Here is a 20,788-nt window from a genome sequence, read left to right on the forward strand (position 1 = left end):
ACCTGTCTAAACTCCAAATAATTTTTATCACATTAAGTGATACACTATTTATCGAATGCATATATGTAGAATTGTAATTAATAAAATAAAAATTCATTTAGATGTACTACTAAATTATATTAGGATTCTATCACTTCATAATGCCTTAATCAAAGGATACTCAAGGGAAAAATATTATTAGTATCATGTGGGAATCCAGAAACACTTTTTGAGATTCCTGAAAAAGTCCTGTTCCAGATGATAAGAATGCAAGAAAGAAATGTATGTATGTATGGTTTGCTGGAGGTCTGAGTTGTAACCTAAATTATTAATCTTTTTACACTTATAACTGAAAGTTGTTAAAAATTACTTTAAAAAAATCCTTTTTAGGGATCCCTGGGTGGCGCAGCGGTTTGGCACCTGCCTTTGGCCCAGGGCGCGATCCTGGAGACCCGGGATCGAATCCCACATCAGGCTCCCGGTGCATGGAGCCTGCTTATCCCTCTGCCTGTGTCTCTGCCTCTCTCTCTCTCTCTCTCTCTCTCTCTCTGTGACTATCATATATATATAAAAAAATCCTTTTTAGCAGCAGTGTTTTATGTACCAGAGAAAGAGAATTTTATGTATAATTTATATGTTATAAAATATATAATTTATAGAAGTTCCATAATTACTTGCATACTTACTTCCATACTTAAAGAAGTAGCTAAAGACAAAAGTCTTTACCTAAAGGTTTGTTATGTTTGCTAACAATGGAAAAGATAAATCAAAATGAGATTGGGAGAATGTTGACCATCTTTTCATGTATTAATTGGCCCTCTGTCTTCTTGGAAAGATGTCTATTCAAGTTTTTTCCCCATTTTTTAACTGGATTTTTTTTTATGTTTTGTTTTGATTTGGTTTCCTGTTTTTTGTTTTTGGGGATTTTTGTTTGTTTGCTTGCTATTGAGTTGTATGAGTTTTTGTATATGTTGGATATTAGCTTGTTATCAGATATATGACTTGCAATTACTTTCTCTAATTCAGTAGGTTATCTTTTCATTTTACTGATGGTTTCCTTTGCTGTGCAGCTTTTTAGTTTGATAGAGTCCCACTTTTTTTTTTTTTTTGCTTTTGCTACTTTTGCTTTTGATGTCAGATTCAAAGAATCATCATGAAGACCTATGTCAAGGAGCTTACCATCTGTTTTCTTCTAGGAGATTTCTGGTTTCAGGTCTTACACTCAAGTCTTGAATCCATTTTGGGTTAATTTTTGTGTATGGTATAAAATAGTGATTCAATTTCATTCTTTTGCAGGTGACTGTCCAATTTTCCCAACACTACTGAAGAGACTGTCCTTTCCCAACTGCATATTCCTGGCTCATCTGTCATAAATTAGTCAACCATATATACATGGGTTTATTTCTGGGCCCTTTATTCTGTTTCATTAATCTGCAGGTCTATTCCTCATGTCAATACCATTCTAATTGCTAGAGTTTTGTCATATAGTTTGAAATCAGGGAGTGTGGATACTTCCAGCTTTGTTTTTCTTTCTCAAGACTTCTCTGGCTACTTGGGATCTTTTGTAGCTATGCACAAATTTTAGGATTATTCTATTTCTGTGAACAATACTATTGGGATTTTGATAGAGATCCCACTGAATTTGTGTATTGCTTGAGTATTACAGGTATTTTAACAGTATTAATCTTCCAATCCATAGGTATGGAATATCTTTCCATTCATTCGCATTGTCTTCAGTTTATTTCATTAATGACTTGTTTTCAATGTATAGCTCTTTCACATCCTTGGTTAAATTTATTCCTAAATATTTTATGCTTCTTAATACAACTGTAAATAGGATTTTCTTAATTTTTTGATACTTCATAATTAGTATAAAGAAACACAATAGATGTTTATGTGTTGATTTTACATCTTGCAACTCTCCTGAATTCATTTATTAATTCTAGCAGGTTTTTTTTTGATAGAGTCTTCAGGGTTTTCTGTACATAACATGTCATCTGTGAATAGCAACAGTTTTAATTCTTCCTTTCCAATTTAGATGCTTTTTATTTCTTTTTCTTGCCTAATGGCTCTAGCTAGGATTTCCAATACTATGTTAAATAAAAATAGAAAGAGTGGACATCCCTGTCTTATTCCTGATCTTAAAAGAAAAGCTTTCAGTTTTTCACTGTTGAGTATAATGTTGACTGTGTGCTTGCCACATATGGCTTTTATTACTTTGAGGTACATTCTTTCTATATATACTTTGTTGACAGATTTTTTTAAAAAATCATAAATGGATGTTAAATATGTCAAATGCCTTTTCTGCATCTATTGAGATAACCATAGGAGTTTTATCTTTCATTTTGTTAATGTGGGGTATCATGCTGACAGAAGTATATATGTTGAACCATTTGGGCATCCCTGGAATAAATTCCACTTGACCACGGTGTATGATCTTTTAATGTACTCCTGAATTAGGTTTGCTAATATTTTGTTGGTGATTTTTGCACATATATTCATCAGGGATATTGGTCTCTAGTTTTCTTTTTTGAGTGTGGCATTTTTGTTCATTTTTGGTATCAGAGCAATGCTGACCTTGTAAAATGTTTGGAAGAGTTTCCCCCTGTCTTCTATGTCTTGGAAGAGTTTGAGAAAAATTGGTATTAATCCTTCTTTAAATGTTTGGTAGAATATACCAGTGATGCTGTCTGGTCCAGAGCTTTTGTTTTTTAGGAGGTTTTTGATCACTGATTCAATCTCCTTTCTGGTCATCAGTCTGTTTGAATTTGCTATTTCATCATGATTTGTGCTTGGTAGGCTGTATATCCATTTCTTCTAGGATGTCCATTTGTTGGTGTGTAATTGTTCCTAGTAGTTTCTTATGATATGACCCTTTCGTTATGTTTCCTGATATCAGTTGTAACATCTTTCTTTCCTAATTTTATTGAGTCTTCTCTCTTTCTTTCTCAGTGACTCTAGCTAAGGGTTTGTCAATTTTGTTTCTTCTCAGAGTCAGCTTTTAGTTTCATTGATCTTTTCTATTGTCTTTTTAGTCTCCACTTATTTCTACTACAATCCTCTTTTCCTTCCATCTACTTAACTTTGGACTTCGTTTTTCTTTTTCGAGTTCCTGCAGGTATAAAGTTAGGTTGTTTATATGTGATTTTTCTTGTTTCTTGTGGCAAGTATTTATCACTCTGAAATTCCCTCTTAAAACTGCATTTGTTGCATCCGTAAGTTTTGGTATGTTACATTTTCATTTTTCTCAAGGTATTTTTTAGTTTCTCTTTTGATTCTTTCTTGACCCATTGGTTGTTCAGCTGCATATTGTTTAAATTCTAGAGATATGTGAATTTTGTAGTTTTCTTTGTATAATTAATTCCTAGTTTCAGGGGCACCTGAGTGGCTCTGTTAAGTGTCCAACTCTTGGTTTCAGCTCAGGTCATGATCAGGATCAGGGAATTCAGCCCCACATTAGGCTTTGACCTCAGTGGGGAGCCTGCTTGAGATTCTTTCTCTCTCTCTCTTTTGCCCCTTCCCCCACTTATGTGTGCGCATGCACTCTCTCAAATAAATAAAGAAATTTTTATAATTTCTGGTTTTATACCATTGTGGTTTGAAGGAATGATTGATGTGATTTCAGTCCTCTTAAATTTATTAAAACTTGTTTTTCAGCCTATCAATGATCTATCTTGGAAAATGTTCTTCATACACTTGAGAAGAATATGTATTCTATTGCTCTTAGATAGAATATTCTGTAAATATCTGTTAAGTCCATATGTTTTAACATGCTCTTTAAGGCTGATATTTATTGATTTTCTGTCTGGGTAATCTATCCATTGGTGTAAATGGGGGTATTAGAGTCTCCTGCTATTATGCATTGCTGTCTATCTCCCTTTAGGTCTGTGAATATTTGCTATATATATGTAGGTGCTCCTATGCTGGGTGCATAAATATTTACAAACGTTATATTCTCTTACTGGATTGGCCCTTTTATCATTACGTGATACCCTTCTTTGTCTCATTATAGTCTCTATTTTAAAGTCTATTTTGTTAATATAAGTATAGCTACTCCAGCTTTGTTTCTATTTGCATGGAATATATTTTTATTAAAGTAGTGTGATACAATAAATCATACATTAAAGTAATATGATTTCTTTTTAGATAAAATTATAAATATGTATAGGTTTAATAACTGAGCTTCCAAATACCTGAGGCATAATTCTACATAGTTGGAGATATCTAATATCTCTATCACCAATAGCTATAAAAATAACTAGCAAAAGACATAAAAGATTTCAATGATACTATCAACCAACTGACTCCCCTGATATTTACAGAATAATACACCCAACAATGACAAAAATATACTCTGCAAGTGAACATGGTATGGTTACCAGGAGACATGCTGATCTAGGCCATAAGAAAAACAAAGTGTCAACAAACTAAAAGTTTGAAATCATATTCTCTAACAAAATAAAAAAATCATTAAAATAAAAGTAAAGTCATGTTCAGGTATTTATTAAAACTCTAAATATTTGGAAATCAAACAGAATCTATGGGCCAAAGAAGAAATCACAAGGGAAATCAGAAAATATTTTTAACAGAAAGAAGATAAAAATACAATATATTAAAATTTCTGAATTGTGGCTGAAGTAGTGCTTATACAGAAATTTATAACTTTAAGTGCTCATATTAGAAGAGGAAAAAAGGATCTAAAATCAGTTAACTGAGTTCCTCCCTTAAGCATCAAAAAGATATCCAATTAAATCCAAACTAATTAAAAGAAAAATTAATAAAGAGCTAAAAATCAACAAAAAGGAAATAAATAGAAAAGATAAATGAAAACAGATTTTGAAATGTTAATAAAATGGATAAGCCTGGGATCCCTGGGTGGCGCAGCGGTTTAGCGCCTGCCTTTGGCCCAGGGCGCGATCCTGGAGACCCAGGATCGAATCCCACGTTGGGCTCCCGGTACATGAAGCCTGCTTCTCCCTCTGCCTGTGTCTCTGCCTCTCTCTCTCTGTGACTATCATAAATAAATAAAAATTAAAAAAAATGGATAAGCCTTTAGCTAGAATGATCAAGAATAGAATTCACAATTTAACAATATCAGGAACAAAATCTGGGATACCACTACAGCTAGACATTAAAGGGATAAGGAAATATTATGAACATATTTTTTCACTAATAATTTTTGCAACTCATGTAACATCTAGAAATCAATCAATATAATTCACCAAAATAAAGAAGAAACCCCATCTAAATATTTAAATACATGCAGAAGAAGTATTTGGCATAATTCAACCAAATTTAAATTCAATCAAAATTCAATCAAATTAAATAAATTCAATCAAATTTTATCATACATGATAAAAAAAAACTCTTAGCCAGCTAGAAAGAAAATGGAATCTATTCAACCCAACTAAGACATCTACAAATAATCTACAGCTACTACCACATCCAATAATGAATGGTCAGTTATTTCTACCTAGAATCAGGAATAAGCCATCTCTCAACAATTCTATTCAACATTATACTAGAGATATACACTAAGGTAAGAAAATTAAATATTATGGAGTATGGGAAGCAACTGGTAAGAATGTAAAATGGTACCCTCTTTTTGATAATCACTATAATAGTATTTTATAAAAATAAAACATATTCTGATACCATCTCACACCCTGTCAGAATGGCTAAAATCAAAAGCACAATAAACAAGTGTTGGTGAGGATGTAGAGAAAAAAGAACGCTGTACACTCTTAGTGGGAATGCAAACTGGTGCCACCAGTGAGGAAAACAATATGGAAGTTCCTCAAAAAATCAAAATAAAACTACCCTATGATCCAGTAATTGCAGTACCAGGTATTTACCCTAAAAATTAAAAAAAAAAAACTACTAATGCCCCTCCTACATTTATTACAGCATTGTTTGCAATATCCAAATTATGGGGGCAGCCCAAGCGTCTATTCATAGATGAACAGATTTGTGGATATATACATAAATATACACATATACATACCATGGAATATTATTCAAATATAAAAAGTATGAAATTGCCATTTACAACAACATGGGTGGAGCTAGAGAGTATAATGTTAAGTGAAATAAACCAGTCAGAGAAAGACAAATACTGTACAATTTCACTCATATGTGTAATTTAAAAACAAAACAAATGAGCAAAAGAAAAAAAAAAACGAGTGAGAGAGACAAATAAAAAAGCAAACTCTTAACTACAGAGAACAAACTGATGATTACCGGAGATGACTAGGAGGGGGGAATGGGTGAAATGGGTGAAGGGAATTAAAGGACTCTTATCATGATGAACTAGCTGATATGTAGAACTGCTGAATCACTACATTGTATGCCTGAAACTAATATAACACTGTATGTTAACTATACTGGAATTTAAAAATTTTAATTTATAATAAAAAACTTAATAAAAATAAAAATTATTTTTTTAAAGTAAAACATACTTTTACTTTAAAATCCAGAAATCTCATTCCTGGAAATTTACTTGAGAGTGAAAAAGGTATAGCCATACAGAGACTTGTACACAATTATTCATAGCAACATTATTTACAATAACCAAAACCTGGAAACAATCTAAATGTCCATCAATTATGGAATAGAAAAACAAACTGTGCTATACCCATACTATGAAATACTGCTCAGCAATAAGATAGAGTCAAATATAAATACAAGTAACAACATGGATACATCTCAAAACCATAAATATATCCCTACCCCTTGTCCATTCACTACCTTCTCTCTTGAAACTCACAATAATCCATTCTATCTCACTAGCAACTCATCAATCTTGTTCCTATTTTATTGAGAAAATGACTCATTCACAAGCCCCCACTACCATATCTATTTACCTATCTCTGTTTATACCTATATACTCTGTCTTTGCTCCTGATACTGTAGATGAGGAGTTAGTAAACTAGATGCATAGGGCATTGGAACACATCCAAACCCATTCAATTATGTATTATCAACTCTTACTGTTTAGGGATTGCAACAAAAACCATATGGCTCACAAATAGAATATTTACTATCAGGCTTTCTACAGGAGTTTGCTGATCCCTGGAACACATCCACTTTGTCCTCGCAAAGGCCAATCTGTCTCCCAGAACTCATCCCCTCTCACTTCTTAAGGACTCTGCTCCTGTACTTCTTCCATCTCTTATTTTTCCTTTGTTATTAGTTGTTTTCCATTGAAAATGAACATACTAAGACTCTGTCCACCTTAAAAACAAAAACAAGAAACCCTCTCAACTTGTATCTCCACCCCAGCTATTTCCCTATTCTCTTTTTCTTTTTTACAGTTAACAATCTCCAATGGGTTGTTTATACTGGATACCAATAGTTCCTCCCCTCCTGTTCCCTCTTGAAGTCACTCCAACCAAGCTTTCCTCTTGTCCTTACTCTACGGAAATGGTCCTTATCATGAACACCAGTGACTTCCCCAGGTTGCTGAGTCCAATGACAATATTTAGCCCCAAACTTACTTGATTTACAAGCAGCTTGACTGATCACTTCCTTCACTTAGAACAGCTTCTTCTTTTTGGCTCCCAAAAAATATGCCATACTGGTTGTTACCCATCTTCTCAGTCTCAAGGGTTGAACTCTTAGATGTCTTCTCTACCTGCACTCCAGGCTCATCACTTTAAAGATCATCAATATCCTGACAAATCTGAAATTTTTCCCTCCAGCCTTGATCTCTCCGAGAAACCCCAGACTTGTGTATCCAACTATCTGATAACCCAACTAAAAGACATCTCAGATTTAATGTCCAAAGAACATTAATGTCCAAAAGGAAACTTCTGGTCTGCCCACCTTCTCAAACTTACTTTACACTCAGATTTTCCCATATAATTTACAGGCAGCTTCATCTTTCCAGCTTCTCAGCCAAAAAAAGTTCTTGAAGTCAGCTTTGAGTCTACTTTCTTAAATCCTATATACAACACATCTACAAATCTCTTGATCTCTACCATATCCATCATCTACTTATGAGCATCTCTACACCCTGCCACATACCATGATTGTTTCACCTGTATTATTAAAATAGCTCCCAAACTGCTTTCCTTGCTTCCACTCAAGTCCCCTGTTAGTGGGTTCTAAACAAAGCAGGCAAGGAGAATCTGTTAAAATGTAAAGCAAATCATGTCCAAAAGCTCTCAAGGGCTTCCCATTTCACTTAGAAAAAAAGCCAAAATCATCAGAATGACCCAGGAGATGTTACATGGTCTCCTCACCATTGTTGTCTTTCTGACCTCATCCACTTATCACCCTTTTACTCATTGTGCTCCAGGCACATTGGCCTTGGTATCCCCAAAATACTCCATGCATGCTCCTGCTCAGGAATGCTGGCCTTGATTATTATTCAGGCTCATTCTTTCCTAGATATCCCCAGTGATTCATTTCTTCATGTACATTACATTTTTATCCAATATCACATCTAACTGACATTGTTCAGTGCTCACCATGATTAATTGTAGCATCGTCTGTCATCATATGCGGTTATTACAATATTAATGACTATATTCTCTATGTCATACTTCTCACCTCCATGGCTTATTTGTTCTATGCCTGGAAGTTATATGTCACCATCTTACATATTACATATATATTTATTTGGTGTCTCTTCCTAAGAGAAAATACCCTCATTTAGGCTCAGTTGTTTTATTTATTTTATTAACTATCTATTAGCTATTTACTTTGTTAACTATATGCCCATCTTCTTGAATATTGCTTAGTATGTAGCTGGCACATAATTAATACTTGCCAAATGAATCAAATGTGTAAAAATGCTTTATAAATTGTAAAGTAATGTATAAATGGGGTGTATTATTAACTCCTGAGTTTGTAATAAGCACTTTCCACTCATTTTCAATCTTCCAAGTAACCCTTGAGTATTTTTTCATCTCTATTGACATTTCAACAGTGTGTTTAAAGAAGTTAGATCTGCTTGTTGTCTAAATTGTCACAACTAGTAAGCAGAGAACAGGAATTAAATCCAGATTTAACTGAAGGGGCTGGCTTTCAACCATTGAACACTTTGCTTGATACAATAGTACTACTGGATGCTAAGTGGACAGTTCGGAGATTTCATATCAGAAGTCCTGTAATAGATGGGGATTTACAGAGAAAAATCCTTCAAAAACATGTCGGGGATTGAAATGTCTCCATAGTACTCTTGCAAGCCTGACATTTCAATTTATATCACTGCATAAGAGTACAATGTTTCTAATAAGCAAAAAATTAACTATTTGGGGGAAATGCATGATATTTTTTGACAAGTCTAAGAATACAGATCTAGTATTTAGGTGTTTTATTCTCAGCACAATATACTACATAGTTAATTTTCACCTTCTAAAGGAGTTAATGGGTTGTCATTGTCTTCATTCCAGATACATAAACATTAGGATGAAATTTCCCACGTTTCTGATAATTAAGATATAGATTTAGTCTCTGTGGCTCTTATTAAATATAAACCATCAAATTTCTTATCCAGGTAAAACTGTCATTTTCATTGCCCTTTCCTGGTTTCCTACTCTTTAAAATCTGCTTTCATTTAATTCTTCCAACATGTCAGGAGGGAGATTTGCACAGGGACTTTTCAATGGAAATAAAAAATAAATGCTGCAACCAATCAGTTACTAAAAGGTCAGATATTCCACAGCCTTACCTATATAAGTTCCAGGTGATATTCAGAAAACACACTCACATACAGACACATACAACATGGTAATTAAACATTTTAAAACACTCTAAACAATCAAAATTTGTTCTAAACATGTCCTTATTTTTAAGTTTATTCACTTGACTCATTAGAAGAGCTCTTGATTATTTCATGAAGCAAAGACTTTTTCACTCCTGTGAAGACACAATTTTCAAGACTGGCTAATGTTGTTTCTGTGTGACAGTATTAAAAGTAACAAATGGGAGAGCATGGATAACCAGCTCTTCTCCCTCACTCCTCCTTGATGATAAAGCTCACAATAATTAATGTTTGAGAAAATGACATGAAGTCATGTTTAAAAAGATATATTGTACCATATATTCCTTGGTGAAGAGTATGAGATAGTATACAATATTATTTAGAAAGATTCCCATCAAAATAGTTTTGTGTTTAAGTTTGGGACTATTGGGGATTTCGGACTTCAGTTATCTGTGAAAATTACTTAGTAATAATTATTTCATGAAAATCAAATTAGGACAGATTAAATGTTTACAACAGCCAAAGATATGAAAAGAAAAAAATCTTAATTATTGAGTGCATAAACGTTGAGAAAATCTAGTTCAACGTCAGGTTTTAAAGGAAGTATATAAAAAAAAAAGACAAGGAAAAGGTTCCCGTCAATTATAAAAGTCTGTTTTAAAAATAGTTGATTATATAGTTAGTTATGTAAGGACATAACATGTTCCTGACATGAGAGAGAAACACAGGGTACTTTACCCAGGGGCACTCTGGCAGCACTTGCATCCGGGTTGATCCAGAAGGACAGCCAGGAGAGAACCACTATCAGTAGGGTTGGGGCATACACGCCCATCATGTAAAACCCAACCTGTCTTCTCAGGGTGAAGATGACTTCCACACACGTGTAGTACCCTTTCAGAAACAAACATGTTAGAAATATGAGGGACTCACCTACGCCCAACTATAAAAATCAACAGTGTACCTGTACTTTGTAAGTCACTTCTATCTGACGTAGTTTCACAAAGTAAAGTCCACAAAAAGACTTTTTTTTTCTATAAATATATAATTTATTTCGTGTAAAAGGTTGACATTATGGGACCCGTCTCACCTGACCTTTCACAACTTTATTATGACATTGAGAAATAGATGCCACATGCTGCTCCACTATGTCAGTGTCTCAGCTTTTAAGTCTTTGTTCAGAGAATTTGCAATGAACTTAAACTTTTCATTACCCATGGGTACCCTCAGAGCAATTGATCTAAAGGCATCATATAGGGAGCAGTAAATCAAAGTGGAATAAGTCTAAAAAGAGACATTCCACGACTATGTATTGTCAGTATAATTTTTCAGCTACATTTCCCACGTCTTATCTAGAAAGCATAGCAGTCTACAAAGACTCCCATGCATATTTAAACCTTAAAAAATTAAGCATATTGGAAGTAAATCTTAGCAAGCTTAAGAAATAAGTGTTTTCAATCTATATCTATAAAAGAGTATAAAGGGCAAATATCTGACATTCCTCTCAATTCTCTACGTTCCTCCATTCCGGCACCTCAAACTTGCTTTAGGAGGGAAAGGACTTCATTTTCAGAAGCTGAGACAAATGCAGAAATTGCCTTCCAATATAATTCTAGAGATGCCATGACACCAACTAGTCTCCCTAATTAACCACAAATTATGGGCAGCCTCACAATGGCTTTTGCTGACTTGGGAAACAAAAGAAGTGACAAAATAATCTTCTAGCACTGGTATAGAAGAGACACTTCTAGATGTTTGAGACATTTTAAAAAAATGTGTCAGGCCTTTCAGTTAGCAACTTCAATATAATATATAATGCCTAAAGTGCTTAATTTTGATAGAAATGTCATTTACCATTCAAAAAAGCAAAGTTACATGAAAATAACAGAAAGTTAAAATATCTCCATATGTGTTCAGCTTAAATGTCATTATTTTAAAATGCTGAAATAAATGAATGAATAAGTGAAATAATTATGGGGAAAGGACAATATTACTTTTTGCTATTTTATATTTTAAAGGTAATATCTAATTTTCCTAGTTAGGAAGAATATACACCCTTCCAGCACCAGAATGATCTTTGAATTCACTCAATAATGGTACCTCTGGTGGTATTGGCACACAAGAGGGTTTTAAAAAATATTAAATAAAAGAATAGCTATTCACATCCTCATATAAAATAACTTAGATCAGAAACCTAATCTTTTCCCAGTTTGAATTATAATCATTGCCACTTCTGAAAGATCGTAAGATATGAGGGCTAATATGTAACACAAATAAAGAGCTGACTGGAAATGAAGTGACTTCTAATTATGTCAAATGTTTCCAAATTATATCAGAAAAAAACAAACAAAAAAATGACAATGCAGCATGCTTGTCTTTTTTAAAAATTTAATTTCATTGAAACTAGGCAATTTAATTAAGTTGTGGATAGGTTTTAAAAAGATACAAGAGGTCAAACAGTGAAAATCCCCTCCCTTTTCTCTTCCTACCACTCATCTCAACTTCCTGCCTGGACAAACAAAACATATGTTTCTAACTAGCAATCATGTGCAAAAATTCCAAAATATAATCTTTTCTGAGTCCAATGTTCTGCAATTAAGAGGCTCATACTATTTCCTAAAAGTGGTTCTGCAGTACCTGGCTTTGCAACAATATCACTGACTCAAGTTCATGTCATGTTTACTGGTGCCTGTGACATAGAGAAGAGCATGTATGTGCTCACTGCATATTTTTAGGTGACTTAAATTATCATAAATATTACAACAACGTACGATAGAGTTGCTTGCTCTGAAATGAATTTTTGCATTCCATCCCACCATGTATAATGACAGCCTACGTACCAGGAGCCCTGTACTCTGAGGCCAGTTGCCACCCCCTCCTTTTATGAAGGCACCCAGTAGGGGAGCTTCCCAGGACTGGGATGAATTTGGCAATAAAATACATACTTGGATATTATAGTGATTTGCTCCATAAACTTTTATGAGAAACATTTCTTGATCTTTTTTGATCTTTTCCTAGTACTGTTACATTTATGAGAGGCAGGTGGGCAGCTAATTGATATAAATGTTCATTGGCAAATTCAATTTACTTTCTATTTCCTGTGAGGTTTTATTTCATTATTATTCACTTAGGCTTGCAATTTAAGTATTTTTGTATACTTGTTTTCTTATATATCTCTCCCCACCTTTGTAAAATCTATAATTATTTAAAAACTGCAATTTTTAATAAAGTTAAAGCCAAATCATTATTTCTGATCATTTCTGTACAAGTTAAAGAAAATATTGTCCATCATTGTATAAATGTTGCTGTCTATATCTTTTTCACTGTTACTAAGCATTCATATATTTAAAAGGTTCTATATTTCTAAATACATTTCTAAATATTATCCAAGGATTAAAATATGTTTTATGTATATTCATATGATGGTTCATGGAAACACAGATAAAGCATGCTTACTAAAACACTGTAAATGACAATTATTACTATGTAAGACATAAGTTCTTTTATTATTTTTTATAGCTAATGAGAGATCAGTGACTTATTTATAACTCAAAAAATACCACAGAAACTTTACTTATTATAATCTTGAGTAATCTCTCAGATACTCTAACATAGCACATCTTCTTTTCTTCCCAGAAATAAAATGAATTGTGTATTTCGTTTATGTGTGTACCACATTACAATATAGATCTATAAAAGGGCAGGGATGTCTCCTTTATTCCTTGCTCTATGGCAAATGGAGACATCCAGATACAAGGTTTAATGATGAAAAAATAAACATCCCCAGAATTTTCAATGCTATCTTGTAATTTTATGTTATTTCATAAAATCAGAAATAAAATGACTAGTTTTGCTTTCATCTTTACACGGAGTTTAAAACTTCAATGGGGTCATTTCAAATTTCTCGAAACAATTTAGAGACTATTCATTTTGGAATGTTAAGCATATAACCTAGATGTGGATAACTATTTGCAAAGTCTAACAGACTCACTACAGACATTATAGCAACGTCAGGCTCACTATTCCAGTGCATCACTTAGGTCCCTTGGGTAAGTGTCTTTGCTTTATCATCCCAACATGTAAAGTAGGGAAAATAAAAGTACTGAATTCATAGGACTGTTGTGAGGATTAAAATATAGAATTCCTGCAGAGCTCTTAAAATAATGCCTGACATACAGCAAGAATTCCAAAAGCCATCTACTATATATGTGCTTCTATACAACAATTCCAAAAAGATTTTTCTTGGCTTTCCAGCTTATCTTTTTCATTACTAGGTGACCTGTAAAAGTTTATAAACACTTTTCCATTTCTTCAATTTGAGTGAGTACAGAAAAAAAGAGTATGTGCGCTTAGTGCAGAGGCTGACACTGATTTGCCTTTAACATTCAGTAAGTCCCTTGGTCACCTGGCTCCTCAGCGTTTTATGTCTTACAAAAAGGAACTGGCTCAGAAATGTCCATAATATCACTTCCATATCGAAAAGTGTATGTATCTATGACTTCTTGAGTTCTTTGATGGCCAAATTTTTAAGAACTCTCAGGTTTTCCTTTTAAAAACCCTTATAAATTATTTTAGCACTGTATGTGCTTATTATCTCTCTTGTTCTAATGTAAGATCTATGAGAGAAGGAATTTTTTTCTATATAAATGCTATATAATCCATTAAGCTATACGTGATGGTCAGCGACAACAGGTGTTTAAACTAACTTTATCCCCAAGGTACCTAAGTGTTGTATTTTATTGTAGCACTGTAAATATGCAAACGTTCACTCTGCCTTTTTTATTTATTTATTTTCATTTTTTAAAGATTTTATTTATTTATTCATGAGACACACACACACAGAGAGAGAGAGAGGGCGGGGGGCAGGCTCCATGCAGGGAGCCCGACATGGGACTCAATCCTGGGTCTCCAGGGTCACACCCTGGGCTAAAGGCGGTGCTAAATCGCTGAGCCACCCGGGCTGCCCAACTCTGCCTTTTTTAATACTATATTTTACCTTTGATGATGTTATGATGGCATTATAAGCTCAAATATCTGATCTTCCTGAATTCTATACAATTACAGTATATTTTTATTTTTGTAAGTCAACATAAATGTTGCAATAATTTTAATGCCAAATCATATCTATTTCTCTTTTATTAAAGATTTCTTTATGTATTCCAGAGAGAGGGTGGGTCCAGAAGAGCACCCTAGGGGTAGGGCAGAGAGTCTCAAGCAGACTCCCTGCTGAGGGCAGAGAGCCCTACACTGGCTTGATCTCACAATCCTAGCCAAAATCAAGTGTCAGGTGCTTAACTACCTGAGCCACACAAACACTCCTAATTATATCTATTTCTTAACATCTTTATCATATCTTTGTTTACTTTCTCCCAGAAAATTAGAATCGTGTAATTTACAAGTTGAAATGACTATTAGTTTGAATGTAATGAGCAAAACGCAATCAGCCTTTTATGTATATTACTAAGGGAAAAACATTACATTTAATATCTAAAACCCTCAGTAACTATAACTATCAGTTGTGACTCAAATGTTGCATATGAATCATATTAAAGTATTGATTAGTATTATATTTTCATTTCTGCAAAGCTTGAGATAATGTAATGAGTGAGGTTAATTTGTTGTGCTTTCACAGTTAGTCGTTCCATAACCTAGGCCAACAATACTATACTTATTTGTATAAGGGGAATATTTACTGATGCCCAGTTATTCCCCTTGCTTACTGCTTCCTGCTCAGCATAAAGATCAATGCTTTGTAAAACTAAGAATATGGGTCAACCAACATCTAAAACCTGCCTAAAAGACAAGAGACAAGTGTATACGGATACACTGATCAAATCCATAATATTTGGCCCCAAACTGAATCTTGTCAGAAGCAGAGTTTCTTGGCAACACCTAAGAAAGCCATTGCCTGGGAGAGTTCATATTACTAAAATAAAAATTGAAAATCTCGTCTAGAATTACATAAAGAAAGAAAACTATGTAGTAATAAACATTTTTAAGAACTTTAGTAAATGTAATTTTATGTTAAGATTTAAATATATGAATGCAAAGATAAACTATTTATAAATATTGAACTAATTTTAAACTAATTTTCTCCTAATTTGTTCCTAGCATATATTAAAATTAAAATGAATCTTTGAAATAGGACTAGTTTTGTTTAATTTGAAGAATATTACTTACCAGTGCCTTTATAGTATTTTGTACAGTTACCATATTCGATATCTTCCTTTTTAATATCAAACTGAGGCAAGGCAATTTTTTCTAACTGAACAGGATCCCCTGACTGCCAGATAAATCGTAAATCATCAGTTGTGTAGCCAACTATAAACAAAAAATAAAATAAAAATATTAGTTTGAAATATAATTATTAGTATTTAATATGTTAATAATCAAATTACTAAACATAGAAATGGTGAGATAACAGGCCATTCTTCTATGAAATCTTTGCAAAAAATGTAAAGAGATAAAATTTTGGCCATCAAGGAAGACATCAGCATAAATTTACAGATAATTGGCTTAAAGAAAGAACAAGCTAAAACAATTAGCATATTGCAAATAGTTACAATTTCACCATGTCACATATAGTAGCACATTTTTGCTGTCAGATCTCTGAACTGTCATCAATAAAAAATAATAAATAAATCATACTAGCTTTCAGAATATATTCAGAGTATATTCACTCACAAGTATACAATATGCTACCTGGAAATTAAGAAAAAAAAATTAAAAAAAAAAACAACTTAAGCATGAAATCACTTTTATTTTTGAAGAAATAACTACACACTTCCCTAAAGGAGGTGCACTGCCACAGGAGAGCAGTAAAACAGTCCCTCAAGTGGACATTAATACTAAATGCTGAAGCACACGTTTTGGGTTTAGGTAATATGGCTACAATGCAGGGATCCTATAGGGTTTTATAGCATGTAGTGGCCTACTATTCAACTCTAAAGTACATGGATTTTTCAAAGCAATACTCCAGTGCATCTGGCAATAGATTTGAATATAAATACTCAGTTGGAATTTTTTACACAAATACATATTGACACATGGCAATAAATACATACAACACATGCACAAAAATATACATATATACACATAAACATCTGCAAAATCTCATTTTATACTAAATTTAGCCTCCAGCTTCAGTACATTTTTCTCTTTAAAAAAACAACAGATAACCACAAAGTCACTTTAAAGCCTGTTACCTAGCAAGTATATATATTTGACAAGGCTACTATTTTTTTACTTTTTTGCTGAAACAGGTCATAGTCTATAGGTATTCAGGCTAAGGATTCCTTATTTAGTGTTAGTTTTACAAGTTTTATGTCCTACCTTTAATTTCAGAAGAGAAGCATCACAACAAAGTCATTGATATATTTATCAGTTAAAGATAAACCATTTTAATGATCATTTCAATTAATATACCTCATACCTTAATAAGGTATATCTTTCATAAACTGAAAAATATATGAAACACAAAGATTCTAACTCTGCAAAAAATATTTTTTTTAGACATCCACAGAAAATGGCTACTTGCTAGGATTTAGGGACTGTTTTTCAATGTTTTCATATTTTCTGTTCTGAACATGTGGCTTTAACAGCAGAAGAGGTATTAAGATATTGTTCTCTCCCTTACCTGACTTCTATTACCAACCCAAATGAAGATGGCAATTTGGATAAGTTAGAAGAGTATACCTACACAAGCTGAAAGTAAATGTTTACCTTAGTAACTATTACAGTAAAATAATAACTATCATGTTCCTAAATAAATTGCTCTATTTGTAACCAAAAGCATTAGTTTTACCATTGTTATCTAAGATATTAGTAGAATGTACTGCCTAGAGATTTTAAGCAGTTTTATTGCTAGTCAACTTAGGGTCTTATTTACATACAGCTTTCCAGCTGCATCTTGCAACGTTGTGTATCCATGGGAAACAAGGTCAAGTCCAAAGGGCACGAAAGAGTAATAGATAACCTGAAAGAAGAAACAGAGGTCTTAGAAGCTGCTTAATCTGTTTCTCTGTGATATACTGACTTAAAATATATACATATATGTGTACAAAAATATTAAAAAGTACCTCATGCTGACAAGAACATCTCCATCACGAAAAATAAAGAGAAGGATATTTTCCTGGGTCACATCATGAAAATTGGCACTTTTTTCATTTGCAAAAAATAAGTCCGGTTTCCACAGACATTTGTACATTGTGGGATCCACCGTCAATGCATCTGAGCCCCGAAAATCACTAGGGAGCTTCAGCCTGGGATCATTCCATTTCTGTCTCAAGAAGATGTTAACTCTATAGTCCTGAAAAAAAAAAAAAATGTGTGCCTGTGTGTGTTTACTGCCACCTGAAAGAATATATTTAGCACCAGAATAAGAAGAGTTTCAGTGATAAGCAGCACAAATATTTTTAGTCTTCTGATATCAACCAGTATCAAAACGTCTTGGTCACTAAATATAAAGAGCTCCATGGGCAGTATAAAAAGACCCTTGTGTCTATTTAATCACTCTCTACAGAAATTTTCATAGCACTTGCTAGCACCAGCAATTGCTTCACCAAATATTGCTTTACTAATAATTGCTTCACCTTTATACAAATGCCAATTATGCCAGTTGGTTAAGTGATGTTATTGTAAAAACGTGAGACTGTTAAATATTGTCATTATCATTCCTCAAAAAAGTAGAATAAACTTTAATTTAAAATATTTAAGAAACCAATGGAAAATATATATTTCTACTTGCCTTTTTACCAAATAGCAAACTATAAAAAATGATATGTACATATATATCAAACATATACAATGTATATATATAACACATATGTATATATGTAAGAGGGAAAAAGCAAAACTATCCTTGACTTCGCATACATGTACATGATTGTAGTGAGAATTTGAATTGGTCAAATGAGACATCAAAATTTGTGTTAGGTTTATTTAACTATAGTAGAAAAATATTTTGAAATCTACTAAATAGATGGCTATTTCACTTCAGTTTTTCATCTATCCCCAAAAATTTTCATTTTAAAACTTTGTAAACATTGAATTATGTCAAGACATAGATTTTTAAGAATATGTGAACCTAGAAACATGTTTAATAGCTTAACACATTTTATATCTGCAAGTGAAATGGGGTTCTGGCACAAATCAGGATGTTAGGATATACAAATTTAGCATGAGCATCATGCTCTGGTCTTTATATTTTAATTTTATATTCTATACTCAGAACATGCATAAAAGTGTTCAAGGCAAACATTGTTTTGGGCTTCAGCTTCCTTGTTTTTAATTATTCAAAATTCATAAAGTACCGACTATTGATAACCTTTCCACAGGATCAAAATGAATTAAATCATAAACTTCAAATCAAAATCCAAATAAGTAAGTAGGAACAGGTTATAGATCATCTTTTAGTAAGAAATAAGAACAAACAGATCTATAAAACATAAATGCACATGCTTTATATATGTATAACATAAAATAAAGCATAATCAAGGATCAGTAATTGTCTAACTAAAAGAGCTTGGACAATTTACTTTCTCCTATGATTTTCAGACTCTGTATAATAATTGTAGAGAGGTAAGGTATACTGAAGTACAGACAGAGAAATAAGATTTAAACTACCTATATCTCATAGCTACTCTAAACTTAGAGTTTATGAAAACTTCAACATATATAATACACATTGATTGAATTTTAAAAATCATGGGTGGCTCAGCAGTTGACTGTCTTGCCTTCAGCTCAGGACATGATCCTGGAATCCCAGGATTGAGTCCCGCTTCAGTTCCTGCATGGAGCCTACTTCTCTTCCCTTTGCTTATGTCTCTGCCTCTCTCTGTGTCTCTTATGAATAAAAAAATAAAATCTTTAAAAAAATCATGGGCAGATGGTACTGGAGCACCAAAGTCAAATATATTAAGGATTATATAAACTGACATTGAACATATCTACACCACTGATTTAAAAAAAAAAAAAAGAAACATTTTTCTAATCTAATCCCCTTAAGGAGGGAATAAAGGAGGCCCAGAACTCTGGAAAATAAAGAGCTGCTTTATACAACTATATGAACTGTTTGTCAAAACAAAGATGTAACTGAAAATTCATAATGGGACTTAATTGCTTCACATCTGACAGTTATTGTGATAAGAACTAACTCAAGCACATTCAAGACAAAGGCTCAACCACATCACATAGTGAGGCTTCCAGAAGACCTCATGTTGCTTCCAGATGCAAGTTTTTATCCATTCCAGGTAAACATGTAGGTCCTCCCTTTAAAAGCAATACATAATAGGTTCAATTATTATTTTTTTAAAGGAGTTATTTACTTGAGAGAGGGAGAGCATGCCTAAGCAGAGGAGTGCAGGGAGAGGAAGAGAGAATCTTCAGCTGACTCCCTGCTGAGAGCGAAGCCCAATGCAGGGCTCCATCCTGAGATCCCATGACCCTGAGATCATGCCCTGAACTTGAATCAAGCCTTGGACACTTAACCCACTGAGCCACCCAGGTGCCACTAGGTTTAATTATTTTCTGATAAAATACTAATTATGCTACCTTAGCTAAAGCACATGGTTGACATACAACTTGACATTACTTTGAGCACTTAACAGTATCCAACTTCAAATCCTTTGCTAAAAAGCATCCTTGAAATGGTCTGCTAAAATTATCGGTATTCTAAATTACATACACTAAAAATATTTTATTAGCTTCTCTATGTACTATGTCTTATGAAAAGGTAAATCACCAAAAGGTACATCTTTAAACTACCATATTTAAAACCTGCACTCATGATGTCATGATAAAATACAGGTGCTTAACCTAACCAGACGAAATTGCCTATGTATCTTTTATAAACATGTTATTAAAGCCGTGACTCCTTATTTTGGCCAATGACCACTATATGAAAATAATGCAAGATAAATTCTTCTTTTATTTAATTTTTCATTTGTTTATAGATATATTACTATAATATCATTATATAGGCATTTAGTATATGCTAGGCATATGTAGCCTAAAAGCTTTGCAAAACTAAATCTATTCCTTAGAGTTCAGACTAAAAATACTCTCCTGATTCTCTTATATGCTCCCTATGGCAGGAAAGCAAGA

The 20,788-nt window shown here is 33.2% G+C and overlaps 1 protein-coding gene across 1 annotated transcript in view; it reads right to left on the minus strand.

The window, feature by feature from the left end:
• The window catches only part of GLRB (glycine receptor beta), a 94,124-nt gene that overhangs the window by 17,635 nt on the left and 55,701 nt on the right, over positions 1-20,788 (minus strand). Inside the window, exons 5-8 of the mRNA XM_055336632.1 lie at positions 17,764-17,993; positions 17,578-17,660; positions 15,866-16,006; positions 10,427-10,579 (exon numbers count right to left, since the gene is read on the minus strand). Coding sequence (XP_055192607.1) covers positions 10,427-10,579; positions 15,866-16,006; positions 17,578-17,660; positions 17,764-17,993 — 607 coding nt within the window. The remainder of the gene's footprint in view (positions 1-10,426; positions 10,580-15,865; positions 16,007-17,577; positions 17,661-17,763; positions 17,994-20,788) is intronic.

The sequence above is a fragment of the Nyctereutes procyonoides genome, unplaced genomic scaffold (genome assembly GCF_905146905.1).
Source record: "Nyctereutes procyonoides isolate TBG_1078 unplaced genomic scaffold, NYPRO_anot_genome, whole genome shotgun sequence".
Lineage (NCBI taxonomy): Eukaryota > Metazoa > Chordata > Mammalia > Carnivora > Canidae > Nyctereutes > Nyctereutes procyonoides.